This window comes from Crocuta crocuta, unplaced genomic scaffold, assembly GCF_008692635.1.
Source record: "Crocuta crocuta isolate KB4526 unplaced genomic scaffold, BGI_CrCroc_1.0 scaffold25, whole genome shotgun sequence".
NCBI classification, from domain to species: domain Eukaryota; kingdom Metazoa; phylum Chordata; class Mammalia; order Carnivora; family Hyaenidae; genus Crocuta; species Crocuta crocuta.
The window spans coordinates 3,074,217-3,096,623 of NW_027532015.1; the positions used below are offsets into that span (position 1 = coordinate 3,074,217).

Consider the following 22,407-nt stretch of genomic DNA (forward strand, 5'->3'; position numbering starts at 1 on the left):
AAATTTTTCATGGACACATTACACAAATACTAATAATATGATGGTTCTCAACATTCTGTAGCACAATGTAACCCCATTCTTCTCATTTATCTATGTTTCTTAACTTCCCAAACATCTGCATTTCTAAGATTAGCTCATCAAGTTAAAAATATATATATATGGAACTTGAGAGCACAAAAGACAAAGAGGTATTGCAGAGGGAAGCCCCCCACAGTTCACTCCAGGGAGAGGTACAAAGATGCTGTGTATTTGAGGGTCTTGCCCTTCTGTCCGCGGGCTCTGTCAGTGTGTGCGGGGGCTGTGCAAGGCACCAGACTTACAGGGGTGCGCTCTGCAGACAGGGCCCCACCCCCACATGGCAAGCCTTCACAGTCCCTAGCCACGGCTCCAGAAAACCCACCCTTCACATGTCCTTGCCATCCCTGATAGCCCAGTCTCTGGGAGAATACAGATAAAAAGATTGGAAAATGACTGTCTATGGCTGATCTTGTCTTCCATCCGACATAGGTCAGTCTGCATATTGGAAATGAAGCAAGACTTTAGAATCCTAAGGACTTGGCAGCACTGATAATTTGCCTTCTGCAGGGACACAGAGCACAGGCAGCATCTGGAATGTGACTGGCTGACTCCCTGTCCAGCCGAGGTTCCAGCCTGCTGCGAGGAAGGAGGGTGACTACCTGTGGGCTGGTGGGACACCAAGCTCCTGCCTGCGGCCGCCCTCTGGGCAGTGATGGCACGTGAGAGGGGCCATCCAGGTCAGGGATCCGATCCAGCTCGAATTCCAGCAGGGCCATTGATTCATGGAGCTGCAAAGGAGAGCCAGACAGTTATTCGAAACATTTTTGAGGGGTGCTGGGCTGGCTCAGTCAGAAAAGGGTGTGACTCTTGATCTCAGGGTCGTGGGTTTGAGCCCCATGTTGGGTGTTAGAGATAACTAAAAAATAAACTAAAAAAAAGTTTTTTTAGTACCTTGGTGTACTGGGAATATACCAGGGCCATTGGAAACATGGCATTAGCCCCAGCCACTCACTCCCTATGGAGGACTGCTGAGCCCAGAGTTCTGTCCTGGGATCAAGTGCTCGCCTGGGCAGGAACCAAGTCAAGTGCCGATTCTTGGAGGAAGGAGTTTATAGGAAGAAGGCATGGGTGTCCTGTTATCCCACAGAAGTTTGAAAAGGATTGCTTCCGTACAACCAAGGTTCCTGGGCCGGTGAAAGGGATAGAAGTGCGGGTACAAGCAGAAAGCTAACACTGCAGCAGCCCAGTATTTGCCTGGTTTGTTTACTCAGGCCAGTGTTCCAGGGCTCCAAAGGTAAATTGCCAGTTGTACATTTCTGGCCTTTCTCCAAGATGATAATAAAATGTATCTGAAGTGACAGAAAGTTATGTGAATCACTGAAAGGCCACTTGAGTATAGATCTTATATATGTAACTTTATATAGAAAATTAAAAAGAATGGCTGTGTTATTAACTGCTATTTGGAATCACTCCCTGGCTAGATTTGAATAACATGAATTAAAGTAATAAAACACCACATAGAGACATTGAAACCCAGAAATGGGGAGAGACAAATTGGTCTTGCAGTTAATAACCCAGCACTAATGGTAACCAAGGGTGGCACCATCTGGGGGAAATAGACAAGCATATACCCCTGCTTATGTGATAATTTGGTTGACCTTTGGATATAGATGCTTCCAAGCTTTGGAGAAAAAAATCTATTCAAATGCCAAGCCGTCAAACACTTGCAATATGATCTAGATCAGTGGTCTCCAAAGAGGATCCCCCACAGGTAAAGACATTAGTAGGAGGGAAAAGAAGACACCTGAACTTATATTTTTAGTAATTTTTAATCTCCTCCTTTGAATTTTTAGTATATTTTGAATATGTTAGTATACTGGTACATGTATATTTATTGATGGAGATGTGTGTTTATTACACTATATGTACAGTATACAACACTATACGTATTGATCAGATGCATGGTCAAAAAATTTAGAGACCACTGATCTAGTAATAAATGGATAAGTTACAAATATCAATTTATCGCCAAAGCTACCAAGTAATAAGTAAAACTTTGCGATATCTAGGATTTTCATGTCATGAACTTAAAAACGCGAGCAGTAGCTGTATCCTGCTTGGTATTCAGGGTAACACAGTTTTCCTTCACTTTGCCTCCAAGCTCCTTTCCTGGAACGGAAGCAAATTCTCCTTTCCGGGCCCAAATTCTCAGTCATAACTGAGGCCCTTTGCTTCCTCTTCTTTCTCAGGAGCTTATCCCACCATTTCTTCTCTTCTTCCTCCTGGATCAAGGTATCTTCAAATTGCCTTGTACCCAGATGGACCCCCTTCCCAGGCCCTTAATTTAACTGCATACAATGGAGTATATATCCAGGATTTCACCTGGGCTTGTCCTATGCTCAACCATTTGCCTCAGTGGATTATCATAGTCTACCACTCTGCCGTGTCCTGAGAGATTTGTCTAGCTTCTTGTGTTCCTGGAAAATTAGGGAGTTCCTTATGACCTACTTCTAACCTGATACCTTTACTCTGCATTAACCAGTGTCAAAGTCACCCAGTTGTTGTGTAGCTAAGTCTAGTAAAGTTGGCTTCATCTGGAGTGGAGGAAAGCCTTTCAAGAAAATACATGTAGCTCCTTAAAATTATACTGTAGACTAAAAACTTTTAACAGGTTCAGGGGCGCCTGAGTGGCTTGGTCAGTTGAGTGTCTGACTTTGGTTCAGGTCATGATGTAGTGGTTTGTGAGTTCAAGCCCTGTGTTGGGCTACATGCTAACAGCACAGAACCTGTTTGGGATTCTCTCTCTCTCTCAAAATAAATAAATAAATAAACTTAAAAAAAAAAAACTCCTGTGGCGCCTGGGTGGCTCAGTAGGTTAAGCGGCTGACTTTGGCTCAGGTTTATGGTCTCATAGTTTGTGAGTGCAAGCCCTGTGTAGGGCTCTGTGCTGACAGCTCAGAGCCTGGAGCCTGCTTTAGATTCTGTCTCCCTCTCTGTCTGCTCTCTCTCTCAAAAATAAATAAACATTAAAAAAAAAAAACCAAACAGCTCCAAAAGGAAAACAACTTCATTATTTCAAGAAAATAAATTCATACCAGCCAGTAGCTAAAGGTTCTNCAAATAAACATTAAAAAAAAAACAACTAACAGCTCCAAAAGGAAGACAACTTCATTATTTCAAGAAAATAAATTCATACCAGCCAGTAGCTAAAGGTTCTGTTTATTCTTTATAGCAGAAGGAATGTATGGTAGTCAACAAATAGGGTTCAATAGTTGAAAGCTAATCTCAGTGAAAATGATCACTTAGAAAACAAGAATGCAGGACATAGCATGTATAGAATGGTGTCTCTAATAAAACACATTCAGCCAACCAAACGCCATGCAGGAGTGGAACGGTGTTAGGGGCCCACAGAGATGATGGGATGAACAAAGGAACACAGAGTGAGACACTTGAGGGAGCAGAGCCAGGGCCGGCTGGAGAAGACCAGAGCTGCTGCTTCTCTGTTCCCACCTGTTGGGCAGCGTTGGCCTGGAGAATGGCCCTGAGACTGAGAGCCCATGGGGATGCCTCAGAATTGAGTCAGGAGGCCAAGGAGACACCCCTTTCTCACTGCCTGTTGTCCAGCTCAGACTGTTGGGTGTTTCCCCCATACGTGCTTCCCTCAAGCCCAAAACATTTCATGTACGTTTAGCCTTTGTTAATCGTGACACAGTGAAGTGTTGACGATATGACATTCCTGTGACTTGAGACTTGTTTATAAACAGGATGCTTGAACGTTTGCTCACGCTACCACTTCTTTTGTGATGATGGCTGTTGCATTGACATCACACTGGCTTGCGATGGAGTGGAGCAGTGTCCTGATGGGTCCGATGAGGCTTTCTGTCATAATTGTGAGTCAGCTGCATGGTCTTTTTGGGCAAGGGGGAGACGAGATGTCTTTATTCTCATAATAAAATACAAACTCAGTATTCCTCTCTTTCTGCCTAGTTTTAGGTATAACTTCATGTGAATAAGCTATGCCTTAAATTAAATGAGCACTAAGTATAAGTCTTTAATCTGAGTTACAAATGTCAAATGTTATATTGCTTACCTTCTTCAAAATTTGCTTTGTTTTCTAAAAGATTCTTCCCCATCCTAAAAACACTGTGTAGAATATGCTTTTAAAAAAACTAAAGTGGGGGCACCTGGGAGGCTCAGTCAGTTAAGCGTCCGACTTCGGCTCAGGTCATGATCTAACCCCTCGTGAGTTCAAGCCCCATGTCAGGCTCCGTGCTGACAGCTCAGAGCTTGGAGCCTGCTTTGGATTCTGTGTCTTCCCTTCTCTCTGCCCCTCCCATGCTCATGCTCTATCTCTTAATAATAAATAAAAATTTTAAAAAACTAAAACTAGAGTTAAGATTTTGTTTTAATTTTTTTTAGAAAACTTTTGATGTACTAGGGAGGGTATAGCTAAGTAAACCAGTCTTATAATGTCACCTACACACATAAAAGGGCACTACAAGAAAGAAGAAAAGCTGCTGGTTTTGAAGAAGGATGTAAAATCTCAAAACCTTAGGCCTAAGCTTTGTTGTTGTTTAATTTTTTTAATGCTTATTTATTTTTGAGAGAGAGAGAGACAGAGCATGAGTGGGGGAAGAGGCAGAGAGAGAGGGAGACACAAAATCCAAAGCAGGCCCCAGGCTCTGAGCTGTCAGCACAGAGCCCTGTGTGAGGGGCTCAAACCCACAAACCATGAGATCAGGACCTGAGCTGAAGTCGGACACTTAGCTGAGTGAGCCACGCAGGCGCCCCTTAAGCTTTGTTTTTGTCAACTTATTTGTGACATTTAGAAAGTCAATTATTGGAAGAAGAGAAAACAGCTTCCGCATTTGAAGAGAGGAGAGAGTAATTTTTTATGGGGCTCTACCATGGCTTAGATGGTTATTATTCCCAAATATCCATGACTGTGAATCTACTGCAAATTTAGTGGTTTTAATTACAGTTCAGGAAAGAAACCCAGCCGCTAACAGCAGCCCCTCCATGTTTCAGTGGGCCTGGAGCGGGAGATGGTGACCCACACAGCAGCTGCCCAGCCTGGAACCATGGGACCCATCAAAGATGTAGCAGGGGGCTCCTTCTTGCAAACGTCCCAGAAAGCCACCGTCCAAAACCAGCCACCGGTGTTATCAAACACAGAGAAGAGGAATCATTCCACTCTTTGGGGACCAGAGAGTCAGACTGACCCCGTGATGCCAGGTAAGGGCTTGAGCAGCTTCTCCACAAACAGCCTCGTTTTCTCCAGTGACACTCGGCTCAAAATGAAGGTGATACTTGAAGAGTATTAAAGAAATAAAAGAAGGGAGAGTTAAAATGAGAAATTTGGCCCGAAAGAAAAAAAACCCCATCCCATCTGACATTTGCACTGATTACCTATAGTCAGGAACACCTACAAAATATGTTCATTCATTCATTCATTCATACTCTGGGAGTAGCAGGACATTGTTAGTAAGTAAGTTAGAATTAGATTTTGGGGCGCCTGGGTGGCTTAGTCGGTTAAGCGTCCGACTTTCGCTTTGGTCATGATCTCGCGGTTCGTGGGTTCGAGCCCCGCGTCAGGCTCTGTGCTGACTGCCAGCTCAGAGCCTGGAGCCTGTTTCAGTCTGTGACTCCCTCTCTCTCTGACCCTCCCCTGCTCACGCTGTCTCTCTCTCTCCTAGAAATAAATAAAAATATTTAAAAAAAAAAGAATTAGGAGATTTCAACACCTGTGTTAAGGAAACAACTGCCCTAAGTGTGAAATTTTGGGTCATTCTGAGATGAAGCAGCATGACGCTATATATTCCTGTAACCCTCTTCATGCTAAGCAAGTGAGCGTAAGGAAATACGGGTCATATTGAAATGGTTCGCTGTCCTAGCACTTCAGTGTTATGCTCCCAATTTAACTAAATACGTAATTTTTTTTTTACTAGTAAGGCTAATGAATATCTTATACATTCACACTGCTAAAACATTAGCATTGTGTCATCTTCAATTTATTTTTGCACATTTGTATTTGTATTGTTTGTGATTTGGGACAGAAATATAGAGTATCACATTCCTGTATGCTTTTGTAAATGGCTTCTCAGTACTCAAACTCTGCATACCTTATACACAAATGATCTGTCACTATTTAAATAACTTCTTTATGAATTTTTTTGTTCATTGCAGAAGATGTAAATAATAAAAAAGGAAAATTATTTAAAATACAACCCTTTACTGAAAACAACTTTTAATATTTTGATATAATTTTTTCCAGTTTTTTGTTTATCTAATGTTTAGAGATTTTTATATTCTTTTTTTTAATGTTTATTTATTTTTGAGGGAGAGAGAGAGAGAGCAAGAGCATAAGAGCACAGTGGGGGAGGGCAGAGAACAGGAGACACAGAATCTGAAGCAGGCTCCAGGCTCTGAGCTGTCAGCACAGATCCTGACACGGGGCTCAAACCCACAAACTATAACATAGTGACTTGAGCCAAAGTCAGATGCTACTGAGCCACCCAGGTGCCCCATCTACTGTTTAGGTTTTAAGCGCCTCTATACAGATATGCCCACAGAAATATTCTGTGAAGGGTTTTCTTTTGGAGTTTCCGTTGGGTGCTTTCAGATGCCTACGTTGGGTCTATACCTTTGTTAGTACTGCCACCTAATGGATAAATCAGTCCATGTAGCAAAACTTAACATTAATAGTCTGTTGCATTTTTTTCTGGTCACTTTCATTTATACACATACATGCACACATTTATTCACTTTTTATTTTAGTATAATTAATATACAGTGTTGTAGTTTCATGTATACAATATAATGACTTAACAACTCTGTACATTGCTCTGTGCTCATCATGGTAAAGCATCCTCTTAATCCCCGTCACCTATTTCACCTGTTCCTAGCCAGTTCCCCTCTGGCAACCACTAGTTTGTTCTCTGTATTTAAGAGTCTGGTTTTTGTTTTTGTTTTTGTTTCTTTGTTCATTTATTATGTTTCTTAACTTCCACATAGGAGTGGAATTGTGTGGTATTTGTCTTTCTCTAACTTATTTCACCTAGAATTATACTCTCTACATTCATCCATGTTGTTGCAAATGGTAAGATTTCATTTGTTTTTATGGCTGAGTAATATTCCATTATAGATATAGATATAGATATATAGATATATTATCCATTCATCCATGGAAGGGCATTTGGGTTGCTTCTATATCTTGGCTATTCTAAATAATGCTGCAGTAAACAGAGGGGTGCATATATCTTTTCAAATTAGTGTTTTCTTTTCTTTGGGTAAATACCCAGTAATGGAATTACTGGATCATATCATAATCTGTTTTTAGTTTTTTGAGGAACTTCCATGTTGTTTTCCACAGTGACTTTACTAGTTCATACTCCCACCAACAGAGTACAAAGATTCCTTTTCTAACGCGTCCTTATCAACACTTGTTATTACTTACCTTTTTTGTTGTTAGCCATGCTCACATTGTGGTTTTGATTTACATTTCCCAGATGATTAGCAATGTTGAACACCTTTTCAAGGCTCTGTGTTCCACTTGTATGCCTTCTTTGGAAAAATGTCTATTCAGGTATTCTGCCCATTTTTAATCAGATTATTTATGGGCTCTTGGGGGAGGGTGTTGGGCTTATTGAGTTCTTTATACATTTTGGATATTAACCCATAACTGGATATATCATTTGCAAATATCTTCTCCCATTCAGTAAGTTGCCTTATCATTTTGTTGATGGCTTCATTTGACACGCAAAAGCTTTTTACTTTGGTGTAGTTCCAATACTTTTATTTTGTTTTGTTTTTTTTCCCCTTGCCTGAGGAAACACATCTAGAAAAATGTTTCTATGGCTGATGTTAAAGAAATTATTGCCTATGTTTTCTTCTAGGAGTTTTATGGTTTTGGCTCTCACATTTAGGTCCTTAATCCATTTTGAGTTTATTTTTGTGTATGGTGTAAGAAAGTAGTCCAGTTTCATTCTTTTACATGTGAGTATCCAGTTTTCCCAATACCATTTATTGGAAAGACTGCCTTTTCCAGGGCACCTGGGTAGCTCAGTCGGTTAAGCATCCGACTTCGGCTCAGGTCATGATCTCATGGTCCATGAGTTGGAGCCTCGCCTCTGTGCTGACAGCTCAGAGTCTGGAGCCTGCTTCCAATTCTGTGTCTCCTTTTCTCTCTCTGCCCTTTCCCCACTCATGCTCAGTCTCTTTCTGTCTCAAAAATAAATAAACACTAAAAAATTTTTTTAAAAAGACTGCTTTTCCCCACTATATATTCTTGCTTCCTTTGACGGCATAGCTACAGGTTTATTTTTGGATTTTCTATTCTGTTCCATTGATCAATGTGTCTATTTTTGTGCTGGTACCCTACTGTTTGGATTACTACAGCTAAGTAGTATATTTTGAAACCTAGGATTGTGATGCCTCCCACTTTGTTTTTCTTTCTCAAGTTTCCTTTGGTTATTTGGGATCTCCTTTGATTCTATATAAATTTTAGGATTATTTGTTATAGTTTTGTGGGAAATGCTATTGGTATTTTGATAGGATTGCATTAAATTTATAGGTTGCTTTGGGTAGTATAGACATTTTAACAATATTTGTTCATCCAGTCCATGAGCATGGTGTATCTTTCCACTTGTTAGTGTTGGTTTCAGTTTCTTTCATCAGTGTTTTATAGTTCTCGGAATACAAGTCTTTCACCTCCCTGATTAAGTTTATTCCTAAGTATTTTATTCTTTTCGGTGCAATTGAAAATGGGATTTTTTTCTTAATTTCTCTTTAAACTACATCATTATTAGTGTTTAGATATGTAACATATTTTTGTATATTAATTTTGTATCCTGCAACTTTACTGTGAATTCATTTATCAGTTCTAGTGGCTTTTTGGACATTTATTCACTTTAAACAAAATTAGGAACACATTATGTTTATGAAAGTTTTCTTTTTCTCAGGAGTATTTCTGTGACCCATGAAAACCGAAAACTTCTTTTTTCAATGTTTATTTCTTTGAGGGAGGGAGGGGTAGAGAGAGGACAAGCAGGCACTACTCTGATAGCAACAAGCCACATGTGGGGCTTGAACTCACAAATAGAAAGACCGTAACCTGAGCTGAAGTCAGATGCTTAACCACCTGGGCACCCCCAAAACAAAAACATTTAAAAAATTTTTTTAATGTTCATTTATTTTTTTTAAGTTTTATTATTTATTTTTGGGAGAGAGAGAAAGACAGAGCATGAGTGGTGGAGGAGCAGAGAGAGAGGGAGACACAGAATCCGAAGCAGGCTCCAGGCTCCGAGCTGCCAGCACAGAGCCCAACACTGGGCTCAAACCCACAAACTGCGAGATAATGACGTGAGCCAAAGTCAGATGCTCAACCAACTGAGCCACCCAGGCGCCCCTAATGTTCATTTATTTTGGAGAGAAAGAAAGAGAGACTAGAGCATAAGTGGGGGAGGGGCAGCGATAGAGGGAGACACAGAATCTGAAACAGGCTCCAGGCTCTGAGCTGGCTGTCAGCACAGAGCCCGAGGCAGGGCTCGAACCCACAAGCCATGAGATCATGACCTGAACCACCCGGGTGCCCCCAAAACAAAAACAATGTTAAGAAACAAAGCAAACAGGGGCGCCTGGGTGGCTTAGTCGGTTAAGCGTCCGACTTTCGCTTAGGTCATGATCTCGCGGTTCGTGGGTTCGAGCCCCGCGTCGGGCTCTGTGCTGACAGCCAGCTCAGAGCCTGGAGCCTGTTTCAGTCTGTGACTCCCTCTCTCTCTGACCCTCCCCTGCTCACGCTGTCTCTCTCTTTCTCTCTCTCCTAGAAATAAATAAAGCATTAAAAAAAAAAAGAAAGAAAGCAAACAAACAAAAAAGGAAACAAACAAACAAAAAGGCTCCTAAATACAGAGACCAAACTGATGGGTGCTGGAAAGAGGTGGATGGGGAGATAGGTGGAAAAAGAAATACAACACAATATTGAAAGTCCAGGGTGGAGAAAGTGGGAAGAGAAAGACAGAACTTTGAAAATGTGAGAAAGGACCCTCACACCATGTGATTTGTTGAGATAGCGGCTGTCTCCTCCCTCCCCATCCCTAAGGCCACCAGACTAGCATCCCCAGCCTCCCATTTCATGGAGTTAAATTGTGCTATACCCAGCATAACATAAATAGATTTAAAAATGCATTCATTATCAGGGGCACCTCAGTGGCTCAGTTGGTTAAGCGTCCAGTTTCAGCTCAGATCCTGATCTCACAGTTGGTGGGTTCAAGTCCCATGTCGGGCTCTGTGCTGACAGCTCAGAGCCTTGGAGCCTGCTTCGGATTCTGTGTCTCCTTCTCTCTCTCTGCCCCTCCCTTACTCACACTCTGTCTCTCTCTCTTTTTCAAAAAAAAAAAATATATATATATATATATTAAAAAAATTTTTTTAATGCATTACCAGAGCACCTACGTGGCTCAGTCAATTGGGCCTCTGACTCTTGATTTCAGCTCAGGTCATGATCTCATGGTTTGTGAGTTTGAGCCGCAGGTCAGGCTCTGTGCTGACAGCATGGAGCCTGCTTGATATTCTCTCTCTCCCTCTCTCTCTGCCCCTCCTCTCCTCTCTCTCTCTCTCTCAAAATAAATAAACATATAAAACATGAATAAAATAAATAAATTTTTAAAATGCATTACCATTTGTGACCTGTGCCTGGAGTTCACCAGGACCATCAGCTAGTACAATAAGGACAAGTTAAATTTTCTGCTACTTCCTTCCCCCACAGACATGTGGTAAGGATAAAAAACTTAACTCGCTGAAGATATGCTAAGGAGATACTATCATTAATACTGACAATATAGTGCAGAACGCAAAGAGATGCATTTTATCATTTGCCACATTGGCAAAGGTGAAAAATATTATCACGTACAGAGCACAGAGAAACCAGACTCCTGCACTTCTGGTGGGACCAAAATCCGTAGTCTTCTAGGGGGCACTTTCGGAAGCCTGAAATCTGTGTGTGCCCTGATCCAGTTATCGCACACTTGGGAATTTGTCCTGAGCATGTTACTAAGGATAAAATGAGGGATTTGTACAGATATCCAGTCACCCCATGAATGTCCGCTCTGCCCGCTCAGAGCCACAGCAGCGCCTGTGTTTGTCCAGCACGCAGTGACTCAATGGCTGAATTGTTGTGAGACGTGGCTGCATCTGGAGGGCCTGTTCCCTGTGTGGTCCAAGTCATTTATTAACAAGGCTGTCCTCTTTCTGGCTGAGCTAGCCAGAGGAAAGAAATCTGATTTCCAGCACTGCAGAGTGCTAGAAAAGTGGTGTATCCATATTCACGTTGAATCCATTTTTTTAATTAAAAAATTTTTTAACATTTATTTATTTTCGAGATAGAGAGTGCGTGCTCATGCGTGCACATACAAGTGGGGGAGGGGCAGAGAGAGGGCGACAGGATCCAAAGCAGGCTCACAAGTATGGAGCCTGATGTGGGGCTCGAACTCACGAATCTTGAGATTAGGACCTGAGCTGAAATCAAGAGCAGGTTGTTAACCAAGCCACCCAGTAGCCCCTTGAATCCATATTTTTTGGAAGTTGAGAATTCATGTCCAGCCCAGAAGGTCAACCGAATTCTTTAAGGATCCAGACGGAAGCGTGGCCTTGGGAGGACGCCTGGCCTCTGTCTGGACACGTGGGGTTCTGCCTGTACTTTCTCCCACTCGCCTGCGAAATATGCCAAAGCCCCACGGGTTCGGCTTATCTCTGGAGGTACCTAGAGGGAGCAGCCGTGACCTTTGTGTTGTTATGGGAGGTGTTTTCTCCAGAGAGCATATCCTTCTAAAGGATACTCAGAAGTTTCTTCATGTGCCCTGTATTTTCCATGGCTATTTCATTGTTTCAATATGCTGGACCGTCTCTTATGGAGAACCTGTTCTGAAGTTACAAAATAACATTTCTGGGAAGGCAGTTTGACTTTGATGAAGCCTGATAATAAGCAGCACAGAGGAATAACGTTATGCTGCAACGTGATGGCAGAAATGAACTCTTTCCTCAAATGAACGGATCTTGTCCTCATAGCATCCAGAGCATCTCCTGAAGAGAGCTCCTTCTTAGCTACTTTGCAGGTATGCAGTGTTGCCTACCAGTGAGTAGTGAGCAAGAAGGATTCTGTTGCCTGTATTACTTGGCACGTGGTCACAGGAAGCCACTGTGCATTCTGGAAGGCAGGCCCATACTGTAGTCACTTTTCCAGCTAGTGTCTCCACCTTCCTTCCAGAACATGTTTGCATGTGCAGTGGCGACTGACAATAAAATGAAAACCACTTCTATCTGGCCCCCAGCTCCTTCTGTGAGAGCATAGCTATGCACGGTGTGCACTAACACCATCGGTCATTCGGAAGAGGGAAAAAGTGGTGTGCTGGGCTACCTGGATGTCATGGAGGCGGTCTTGGCGGAAGAACTTGATGAGGAGGAGCAGCTAGTGAGAAGGCATCGCAAAGAGAAGAAGGAGCTGCAAGCCAAAATTCAGGGTCTGAAGAATGCTGTTCCTAAGAATGACAAACAGAGGAGGAAACAACTCACTGAAGATGTTGCTAAGTTGGAAGCAGAAATGGAACAGAAACATAAAGAAGAATTGGAGCAACTGAGGCTGACTTCTAAGGAAAGTAAAATAGATTCTGTTGCTGTTAACATTTCAAACGTGGTTCTTGAGAATCAGCCACCTCGGATATCAAAAGTACAAAGGAGACGGGACAAAAAAGCTGCATTGGAAAAGGAGCGGGAAGAAAGGATAGCTGAAGCTGAAACTGAGAACTTATCTGGAGCCAGACACTTAGAAAGTGAAAAGCTTGCTCAGATATTGGCAGCAAGACAGTTGGAAATTAAACAGATCCCATCTGATGGCCACTGTATGTATAGAGCCATTGAAGATCAACTCAAAGAACAGAAATGCCCTTTGACTATGGCTGCCTTAAGAAGTCAAACTGCCGAATATATAAAAGGCCATGTGGAGGACTTTCTGCCATTTTTAACAAACCCTAATATGGGAGAGATGTATACTCAAGAAGAGTTTAGGAAGTACTGTGATGATATCATTAACACAGCTGCATGGGGAGGTCAGCTTGAGCGAAGAGCCTTGTCTCACATTTTACAAACACCAATAGAGATAATACAGGCAGATTCTCCTCCTATTGTAGTTGGTGAAGAATATAAAAAAAAAAACCCCATTAATACTTGTATATATGAGACATGCATAGGGCTTAGGAGAACATTACAATTCTGTTACACAGTTGGTGAACACAGCTACTGAAAATTGCAGCTAGTTTGCAAATGTTACACAATTATGTTTTAGTGCAATGTGCCGATCTGAGTATTCTTACAAGTGCTGGATTGTTCTAACATTACTGAAAAACACAACTACCTTAAATCAGTTTTATGGCAAAGCTACTAACAGATTTAAAAAAATAAAAATGTTAGAGATAAACTTTAACCAGTGTTCCTTTTGTGGTATTTAAAAACACTTGTGAGTCCATTGTGGAGAACATCATTTGTAGACCAAGATAGTACCTATTTGCTGATATTTTTACTAATATAGGGTCTTGAACATTCTGTTCTGCATTGAAATAAATTTAATTTTTCTCATTATTACCAAAAGCTTTCAGTAACCATTTTAATGTAACTTTCTTGAAGAAATGAAATGACTTGGTCTCTTTGTCATTGCAAAAATGTAGTAAGGGTGATAGCAAACCTACTTAATGCTTATAAATGCATCTGATTTCAGTAACCCTGGTACTGATGGAATTAATACTATGAAGCTTTTTATATAACCCCATCAAAGTGCAGCTAAAGAGCTTGCTTTAATAACTAAAATTTGTTAAATATTCATATGGGAATCAGTGAAGTTTAAGAAATGAGACAAATTTAAATAGGTGTTCCTATCAGATCAGACCCCTAAAGAAGTACCATCATGTTTTCTTTCTTACAGTTTTTTAGTGTGTTTTATTTTTTTATTCTAGTTTTTTACTTTTTAAAGTAATCTTCCCACCCAACATGGGGGCTTGAACTCATGACCGCATGATAAAGAGTTGCATTCTCTTATTAACTGAGTCAGCCAGGAGCTCCAGTGCCATCGTTTCTTGATTATCTTCAAAGCTGCAAATTTTTATATTCTTTGTTATGTTTTCCTCGTCACCACTTAGCTGCTTTGCTTTCCTTGTGGTTTTTTCCACTCAGAAACAGTTTGTGGCCTCTTTTATTTTTTTTAACTTGTACACATCGAAGGAGTAGCAATGTAAAAGGGTCCAAGGCCAACTTTACTTCAAATTCTCCTCTTCCAGTTTGTCTTACCAGACCTCTCTTTTTGTTTCATTCTCCAGGATTAGAAGAAAGTTACTTAGCCTACCTTTCCATTTAATTCAGATATTTGAGAATTTTTATGTTACTTGTAGGGATCAAGTTGAAAGCCACTGTTTGGGAGCTAAGACTGAATAGTAAAATCAGTATACAGTATTTTCTGATGTGAATGATTTATCTGGCTCAGATTTCAGATTACTCTTAACACTATTCTAAGAAGATAGCATCCGTATATAGAAGCATGTCTCACTGATAATTTGTTATGTAACTAAGTATTATGAAAATGAAACTTTTGGTTTGATCTGTTTTTCCCAAATTTGGAGTAAATATTAAGATTTAGCATCAAATTTGTAATATTTCAGTTTTTGCTCCAAGAACACAACTAATTTTTGTAAGTAAATATTGGGTTTTATAATATTAAAAACAGTGCTCAGTCTCACGTGCCCACCTGGTGACAGCGTGGGAAGCTGAGGTCAGCTAGATCAAGTGCTGCACGACAGGGTTCTAGTTAAAAAGATGAAAAACTATACTATCTGCCTAACAAAATATATTCTAAAAGCTGACTGTTAACAATCCTTGATCTGAAATATTTTAGGTCTGAAATTATAAAAGAATTAAATTAGAAAATGGTAAATGGCTTACCTTTATTATGAAATGATCTGTTATTTTAAAATCCAAAGATAAGCATTAAGAAGTAATAAAACAAATATCAGAAACCTAGTTATTACAAATGTCATCTATATTTAAAATAACTTCTTGGTAGCTATTTTTTTCCAATAAGATGGATGGAACCTTCTTGATTATAGGTTTATTTTTATGATTTTTTATTTTTAAATAGCCAAATATAGTTATGAGTAAGATTCGTGTGGTCAGCTTCTGTTCTTTGATAAAACTTACGATCAAAATCTTTTTAGCTGTAACCAAAAATTGAAGTCTTTAAAAAAAATGGCAGATGTTAATTTAAAAACAGCATATACTAACTTAGTTTGCTGTATGATTATGGTCTAATGGAAGTTTCATAAGCTGTCTTTTCTCTTAACTCAAAAATGTATATGTCAGAGTTTTGGAATATGTCTTTAGCCAAGAATTTTATCCAGATGTTTACAAACTTATATAAAGCAAAAAAGAATGTATGTAACTATAGTGAGCAATATAGTTTTGCTCATATTATCTGATGTTTGCCAAACGAAGAATAAAAGATGTATGAATTAAAAAAAAAAAAAAAGAAGAGGGAAAAAGTAATTTCCTAAGACATTAACTTTTCTAAAAAGGACCATTACCAAAATGAGTTATTTGCAGAAGCAAATGCCATCTTTGTCTTATTTGTTCCGACTTGCCACTCTGGGGCGAGTGTGGATAGCACCGTGTGGAATGGAGCCTTTCTCAACGGTGTTCTACCCATTGGCGTCCAGTGAACCAGGCAGTCTGGGACATGACAGTGAATTCCTCCCTGAAATGTAGAAACCAGAGATTCACGTTTCAAGCACCAACTCGGCCAGGGCAGGTCCCCTGGAAATTCTAGAGTCTGTGGCAACTGTGGCTTCTTAAGTCTCCTCTGTGTACTGTCCTCTGCCTAATGCCTGATTGCTCCCACCTCCAAAGCACTGGCTTCCTCTCCCCAGGAGTAGGGCGTTTAAGAACAAACTCTTCAAATTCGACAACTGAAGATCCAGAATGAATTTGTTTAGTTTTTCAAATGAACCCATTTCCAAGGCAAGATCCTCTTTCTAAGGACAATTAGCTATTTCTCTGCTGCATCCTTAATAGAGAGTGTTACCTCAGACTTCCTAAGGAAATATTTCAGTTTGTGATTTTGCCTAGTTATTTTCAATTTGCCTAGATGTGAGTAAATAAATACCGTATAAACTCTTAAGTTCTTGGATCTGTGACTTTGAGAGCAGTTTGATTCAGTAGAAAAGCTCCTGCTCTGGGAGCCTGAGTGGCTTAGCTGGTTAAGCGTCTGACTTTAGCTCAGGTCATGATCTTGCAGTTTGTGAGTTCGAGCCCTGCATTGGGCTCTGTCCTGACAACACAGAGCCTAGAGCCTGCTTTGAATTCTGTTCCTCCCTCTCTCTCTGCCCTCTTGCTCCCGTGCTCTGTCTCTGTCTCTCTCCCTCAAAAATAAACATTTAAAAATTTTTTTTTAAATGTTTTATTTATTTCTAGGAGAGAGAGAGACAGCGTGAGCAGGGGAGGGTCAGAGAGAGAGGGAGACACAGAATCTGAAATAGGCTCCAGGCTCTGAACTGGCAGTCAGCACAGAGCCCGACGCGGGGCTCGAACCCACGAACCTCAAGATCATGACCTAAGCGAAAGTCGGACGCTTAACCGACTAAGCCACCCAGGCGCCCCACATTTTTAAATTTTTTAAAAAAAAAGAAAATCTCCTGCTGTGAATCGGTCCTGGGTTCTAATTCCAGCACCACCTGGTACTAGCCTCCAGGGAATTAATTTCTCTGAACTGTGTTTCCTTGCCTGAAAGAGCATAATAGTACCTTCTCACGGTGTTGCTGTACGGATTACATGAGATATTGTATGTAAATATAATTTATGTCTCTCAGTAACTGTCAGTGCTCGACAAATTTTCACTGAGGCTTTCAAGTCCAGTAGCCTTCACTGGGAAGCTCGAGTAAGAGAGCGACAAGCCTGTAAGACCGTTAATTCTCATAAAAAATAGAAACAGTGCAATAGTGGTCCCAGTACTGAGTTCCTGTTCAGTATCAAGGTGAAGAATATCTCATCTTCGTTGAAAAGAGACAGGGGTGGGCAGGATTGTGAATGTAGTTATTTCATAGTTTTACATTGGATAAAAGAGAGACCAGTTAATTCTCTGAAAAGAATTGGACGTTGGTAAATTTTGGTGTTTTTATTCCTGGCTCATTATTTTTAAAAAGTAGGACATGAATTCCCAGCCATGTGATCTTCCCACTTCCAGATTTATTATTGGAAAGAGTACTTACTTACTGAGTGCCTGTCACTGAGCACTTTTTTGGTCTCTCTCTCTCTTTTTCTTAAGTTTATTTATTTATTTTGAGACAGAAAGAAAGCACAGGAGGGGCAGAGAGAGAGAAGGAGAGAGAGAATCCCAAGCAGGCTCCGCAGTGCCAGCACAGAGCCCGACACAGGGCTTGAACTCACAGACCGTGAGATCAGGACCTGAGCTGAAACCAAGAGCCGACCCTCAACTGACTGAGCCACCCAGACGCCTCCAGTTCTTCTGTCTTAATAGCAACTTGGTGATATGCAGAAATCATTAGCAGCATTTTATGGATAAAGACACTGAGTCACAGAGAGGTGAAGAACTTAGACCAGGTCACACAGCTAGTAAGTGTTAGAGCTGGAATTTAACTCAGCAGTCTAATCCCAGCCCCGAGGGGATGATGGTTTAGGCAGCAAGCCTCTCACAGTGTTCAAGGCTCTTTTCTCTTAGCTACAGGGACAGGAAGCAACTACACTTCCCTTAAGACCTGCCTGTATGGTACCCTATGTAAGGGCATTAGAAGCTCAGAAGGACGAGATCTGGGGGCGCATGAGTGTCTCCATCGGTTGAGCCACCAGCTCTAGATTTCGGCTCAGGTCATGATCTCACGGTTCAAAGGACTGAGCCCCATGTCAATGCAGAACCTGATCCGGACTCTCTCTCCCTCTCTTTCTGCCCCTCCCCTGCATGCTCTCTCTCTCTCTTTCTCTCTCTCTCAAAATAAATAAATAAACTTAAGAAAGGAAAAAAAGGAAAACCTCTGTGAGTGCTGGAGTAGTTAGGGTTGGCTACTTCTAGATCTGCATTATGACTTTCATGGGCCCATTAAAAAATATATATATTAAACTTTATGACTATGTTGATATAAAGATCAATGTAACACAGGCTACATTCTCTCTTATATATGCATTATTATTATTATATCCATTGTTTTCTTGTGATATTTTTAAATGTCCATTTAATTTTGAGAGAGAGAGTACGAGCAGAGGAGGGGCAGAGAAAGAGAGGGACACACAGAATCCGAAGCAGGCTCCAGGCTCCGAGTGGTCAGCACAGAGCCGGACGTGGGGCTTAAACTCACGAACCGTGAGACCATGACCTGAACTGAAGTCGGACACTTAACCGACTGAGCCATCCAGGTGCCTGTTTTCTTGTGATTTTAAGAGAAATTTAATTGAAACATTTTTGCGAGTCCCTGGTTCAGTGCCCATTGTGCCTGGTGGACAAGGTGGCCCCTACCTGTGATAGGCATGGACGTTCTGCTATGCTCTAAAGAATGGGCAGAAAGAGTTTGAATACATGGAAAACAAGGGTTCTAATTAATAGCATGAGCGAATGAGTTTGAGAATGACAATTACTGAAGCAGGGGATCCCAGCTACCCTAAGTGAAGGGCGTTTGTTGGGAATGGAGGGCGATATGGGGAACCTTGAAAGCCCTGCTGAAGCATCTGGATAGGTGGAGTCAAGGAGAGGGACAGGGTGCCTGGGTGTCCAATTTCAGCTCAAGTCATGATCCTGTGGTTCGTGGGTTCAAGCCCCGCGTGGAACTTTGTGCTGGCAGCACAGAGCCTGCTTCTGATTCTCTATCTCCCTCTCTCTCTCTCTGCCACTCCCCCACTCATGTGTGCTCGCTCACTCTCTCTCTCAAAAATAAACATCAACAATTTTTTTTTTGAAAAAAAGGAGAGTAGCAGAATTTGGTCCCCAAAGCCAGTCAAAGAAAGATCAGTATCCATCCATAATAAAGCTTTCATCCACTAATGGCAAAATGAGAAAAATAAGGACAGTCCAGGGAGTTTTCTGAGACTAAATTCATTCAATTCACAGAGCCATCCTTTTTATGTATTAAACTCTTCATGTTTTGTGGGTCTGCACATTTCCTTGCTTTATAATGAGGTGAAGGCAACGGCCTTCTTCAGCGACCATCTCTTTTAATGTTTTTCTTTGGCAAAATAAAAAACTGACAACCCTAAATTGGCTCCAAAAGTCATTGTGAAGTTCTAATTGGTCCACAAAATCCAAAGGTGTTGAAGTGAGCTTGCTGTGCGGAGGACAGCCCAGGCTCTCGATGGCCCCAGGGCCCCAGCAGCCCCATGGCTTCAATGCAGTATCCCTGTCGCCATCCCACTGGGACACAGGTCTGCAGCCCCGGGCAGCAAGTCCCTTTGTCCACGAGCTGAGCCGCCCCGACACCTGGCGGCCCTGCCAGTTCCCTGGCTGGCTCTCCCTGTTGCTTCCCGGGTCACTGTCTTCTTCTCTTACTGTCACCCACTGGCTGCTCTTCCTCCTCCCCTCGCTGTTCCGGCTGGGGGTGGGGCTTCCACCACGACAGTCAGGTGGACAGTAAGAGCAATCAGCCTGAAGGTGAAATCTGGTTCTCTGGCCACAGGAAACTGCTCCCGCCTTACTCACCCCTCTCACTCTCTTTGGGCCTGCGCTGTGTGGAGGACAGCCCAAGTTATTGGCTATCTGCCGGTGGCGTGAATGGGTCTTCTTAGAGTGACATGACAAGGCACAGCGGAGTGTAGGGAGCCTGCTGTGGCCTTGACCGTGAGAAGCAAACGTGGGTTAACCTCCTTGCACTGATCTGCTGAGTGAGTGGGGATGAGGAGGCTTTGCAGATGTGTTCCAGTAGGAACGTCTGAACGCAGAGTGCTTGAGTTACAGGGGACAGAGACCTGAGGCTGTGGCCGCTGAGGACAGAGAAGAGGGACCGCAGTCAGGGATACTTCAGAGTGTCATGGACTTGGTGTGATACAGCTACTGACGGCTTGCAGGGCTGAGTGAAAAGGAACGTCAAGGACGCCTTAATGAAACACACGTATTTGCAGTCCCTTCTCTTTAATGGCGCTGGCACGTGACTGCAGCGATCTTTTCAAGTCCTGGCCTTCTGGCTCTATAGGTACCTGCAATCACTATAAGTTTCCATTATCCTGTTGATTTTTGTGATCCTTAGTAAATCCAGGCATATCACTTAGTATAGATTCCAAAGAATTTTATAAATACTGCCTTTAAGTAGCCTTATTTCAGTTGCAGTTGTTGCGAACTTATCTGTTGATGACATATGAGTAAGAAGCTTTAAACTTTTGTTTCTCAGTAGAATTCCTCACGTCGGCTCATCCTTTCTAGTTTATTGTCACTGGGGATATTATCCCACAGTCTCACTTGAGATCACCCACAGCATGAGAGCAACTCCATTAGCTCAGCCATTATCTTGTCAATGCAATAAGCACACAAATGCTATAAATTTCTAGATAGGAAATGATTTGGTGTATAGCCATGGCTTATCAGACCTGGGATAAAAATCCTAAGATTTGCTCTTTTTTACTATTCGCTCTCAGTTGTAGAACTGAATAGAGTAAATAATTAACAACATATCATTACATCAGAAGTGCTGGTTTCCACCGACAAGCAGTTCGACACACCTGAGTATAAATCCCAGCCCTGTGACCCGCTTACTACGCGAAAGAACCTGGCCAGGTGCCAGGCCTCTCTGCCTTAACCCGAAAACAAAGAGCAAGGGATTCGCTCCAACTAGGGTTGAGGTAAAAGTCAAATGACACGTCTGTCCAGTGGTTTTGTTCTCGTCCCCTACTCTGCATTACTAAACTGGCACATTAGTTACCTAGTGTTTGAGTATCAAACATAGAACTAGAGAATTTATTTACTAGAGAAATAAATTTTGTAAGTCCTTTAAATCCATCCTTAGAAAAATAGATAAGGCTATATTTTCATGTATGTTTCCTGAAGTTTCTGATGTACCTTTGATAAATGTTCTCGCTGTTCTCTGTAGATAGCGGTTCCTCAGAGAAGAACAGAAAAGAAAAAAATTATATTTTTGAATCAAAGAGCGATCGAGGAGGAGGAGAACATCCAGCCCCAGAAACAGGTAAACCTAGAATTTGGAAATTCATCGCCGAGTGTAAACATGTGTAGGACCACGCCTCCTCCAGTTGAAGAAACCAGATGAAGCTGCAACAGTCTGGGACAAGTGCAGCGATCGATCTGTGGGTCAGAAGAGCTGCTGAGTCCTCACCTCTATCAGGCTGCGTCTATGGGCTCTTGAACTAGTAGCCTCACATCTTTGGACCTAGGGCTCCTCTTTTCTGAGTTGATTAGACCAGATCTAATTAATGTTAGATTATGTTACCTTCCAGGTGTAACATTCTATGGAAAGAGTAATATTCACAGCATAGAAGTTAAGAACTAGGTATTCATGGCTCTAGAATCTGATGCCGAGGTTCAAACCGTGGCTTCACCACTAAACTCTATGACCTGCGGCAGGCGATCTCTCTCTGGATCCCAGTTCTCCTTGTTAGTAAGATGGAGATGACAGCTGTCACTGCCTCAGAGCTGTCGGGGGGAGAAATGGGACAATTAATGTAAACCATTTAGCACACTTGTGTGGCTCTTAACACGAGCCAAATAAATGATGGCTATTATGCTTGAGTTAGTTATAGAGTAAAGATCTTAGAGTACCTTGTTCTCTCCGGCTGCTCTGCTGATGGAGACCAAAGGCAATGAGGAAAGAGTGTGGGAGGTCGAGGGAGTATTTAGTGAGTGGAGGAAGAATACCATCGTTCCATAATTATGGCTGTTTTTAACTAGAAAGAGAATACTTTTGACATGGTTCTGCAAAAAGGTAGGTTTTAGTCCTAAATCCCACAAACTAATTAGTAAAAGAAGATTTAGGAGAATAAATATGATTCTTAAATTACAGATCTGAACACAGAGAAGACTTTTTTACCCCGGAATGTTCTTTGTAAAATCTGGACAACGTTAACATAAAACCACTAACCAACATGTGGCCAAAATAATCCAGACGTCAAGTACCTGATGCCGCTCCGTCTGCTGGCCTGCTGGCCTTGCCACTGTCCCCAGGTGTCTGAATAAAATGGGCCCTGTGCCCCAAGGCACAATTTACCTCCAAGTTAGTTAGCATATAGCACAATAGTGATTTCAGGAGTAGAATCCAGTGATGCATCCCCTACGTATACCACCCAGTGCTCATCCCAGCAAGTGCCCTCCTCGATGCCTCTTGCCCATTTAGCCCATCCCCCCACCCACAACCC

At 41.8% G+C, this 22,407-nt stretch overlaps 2 protein-coding genes across 3 annotated transcripts in view; both read left to right on the forward strand.

Annotated features, from left to right (window-relative positions):
* The window catches only part of LRP11 (LDL receptor related protein 11), a 63,901-nt gene that overhangs the window by 35,572 nt on the left and 5,922 nt on the right, over window positions 1–22,407 (forward strand). Inside the window, exons 6-8 of the mRNA XM_077776154.1 lie at window positions 3,783–3,908; window positions 5,047–5,253; window positions 21,129–21,224. Coding sequence (XP_077632280.1) covers window positions 3,783–3,908; window positions 5,047–5,253; window positions 21,129–21,224 — 429 coding nt within the window. The remainder of the gene's footprint in view (window positions 1–3,782; window positions 3,909–5,046; window positions 5,254–21,128; window positions 21,225–22,407) is intronic.
* Window positions 12,424–13,312, forward strand: LOC144241520 (deubiquitinase OTUD6B-like). 2 transcript variants are annotated; one of them, XM_077776102.1, is made up of 2 exons: window positions 12,424–12,668; window positions 12,741–13,312. In XM_077776102.1, exons 1-2 carry the CDS (start codon window positions 12,440–12,442, stop codon window positions 13,310–13,312), a joined length of 801 nt encoding a protein of 266 aa, XP_077632228.1. In that variant the 5' UTR covers window positions 12,424–12,439. The 2 variants fall into 2 exon arrangements, with proteins under 2 accessions (XP_077632228.1, XP_077632227.1); XM_077776101.1 differs by having other exon boundaries at window positions 12,424–13,312.

Bases quoted from the DNA above. Each gene is read 5' to 3' on its own strand.
- LOC144241520 (XM_077776101.1), top strand. From the start codon at position 12,440: ATGGAGGCGGTCTTGGCGGAAGAACTTGATGAGGAGGAGCAGCTAGTG.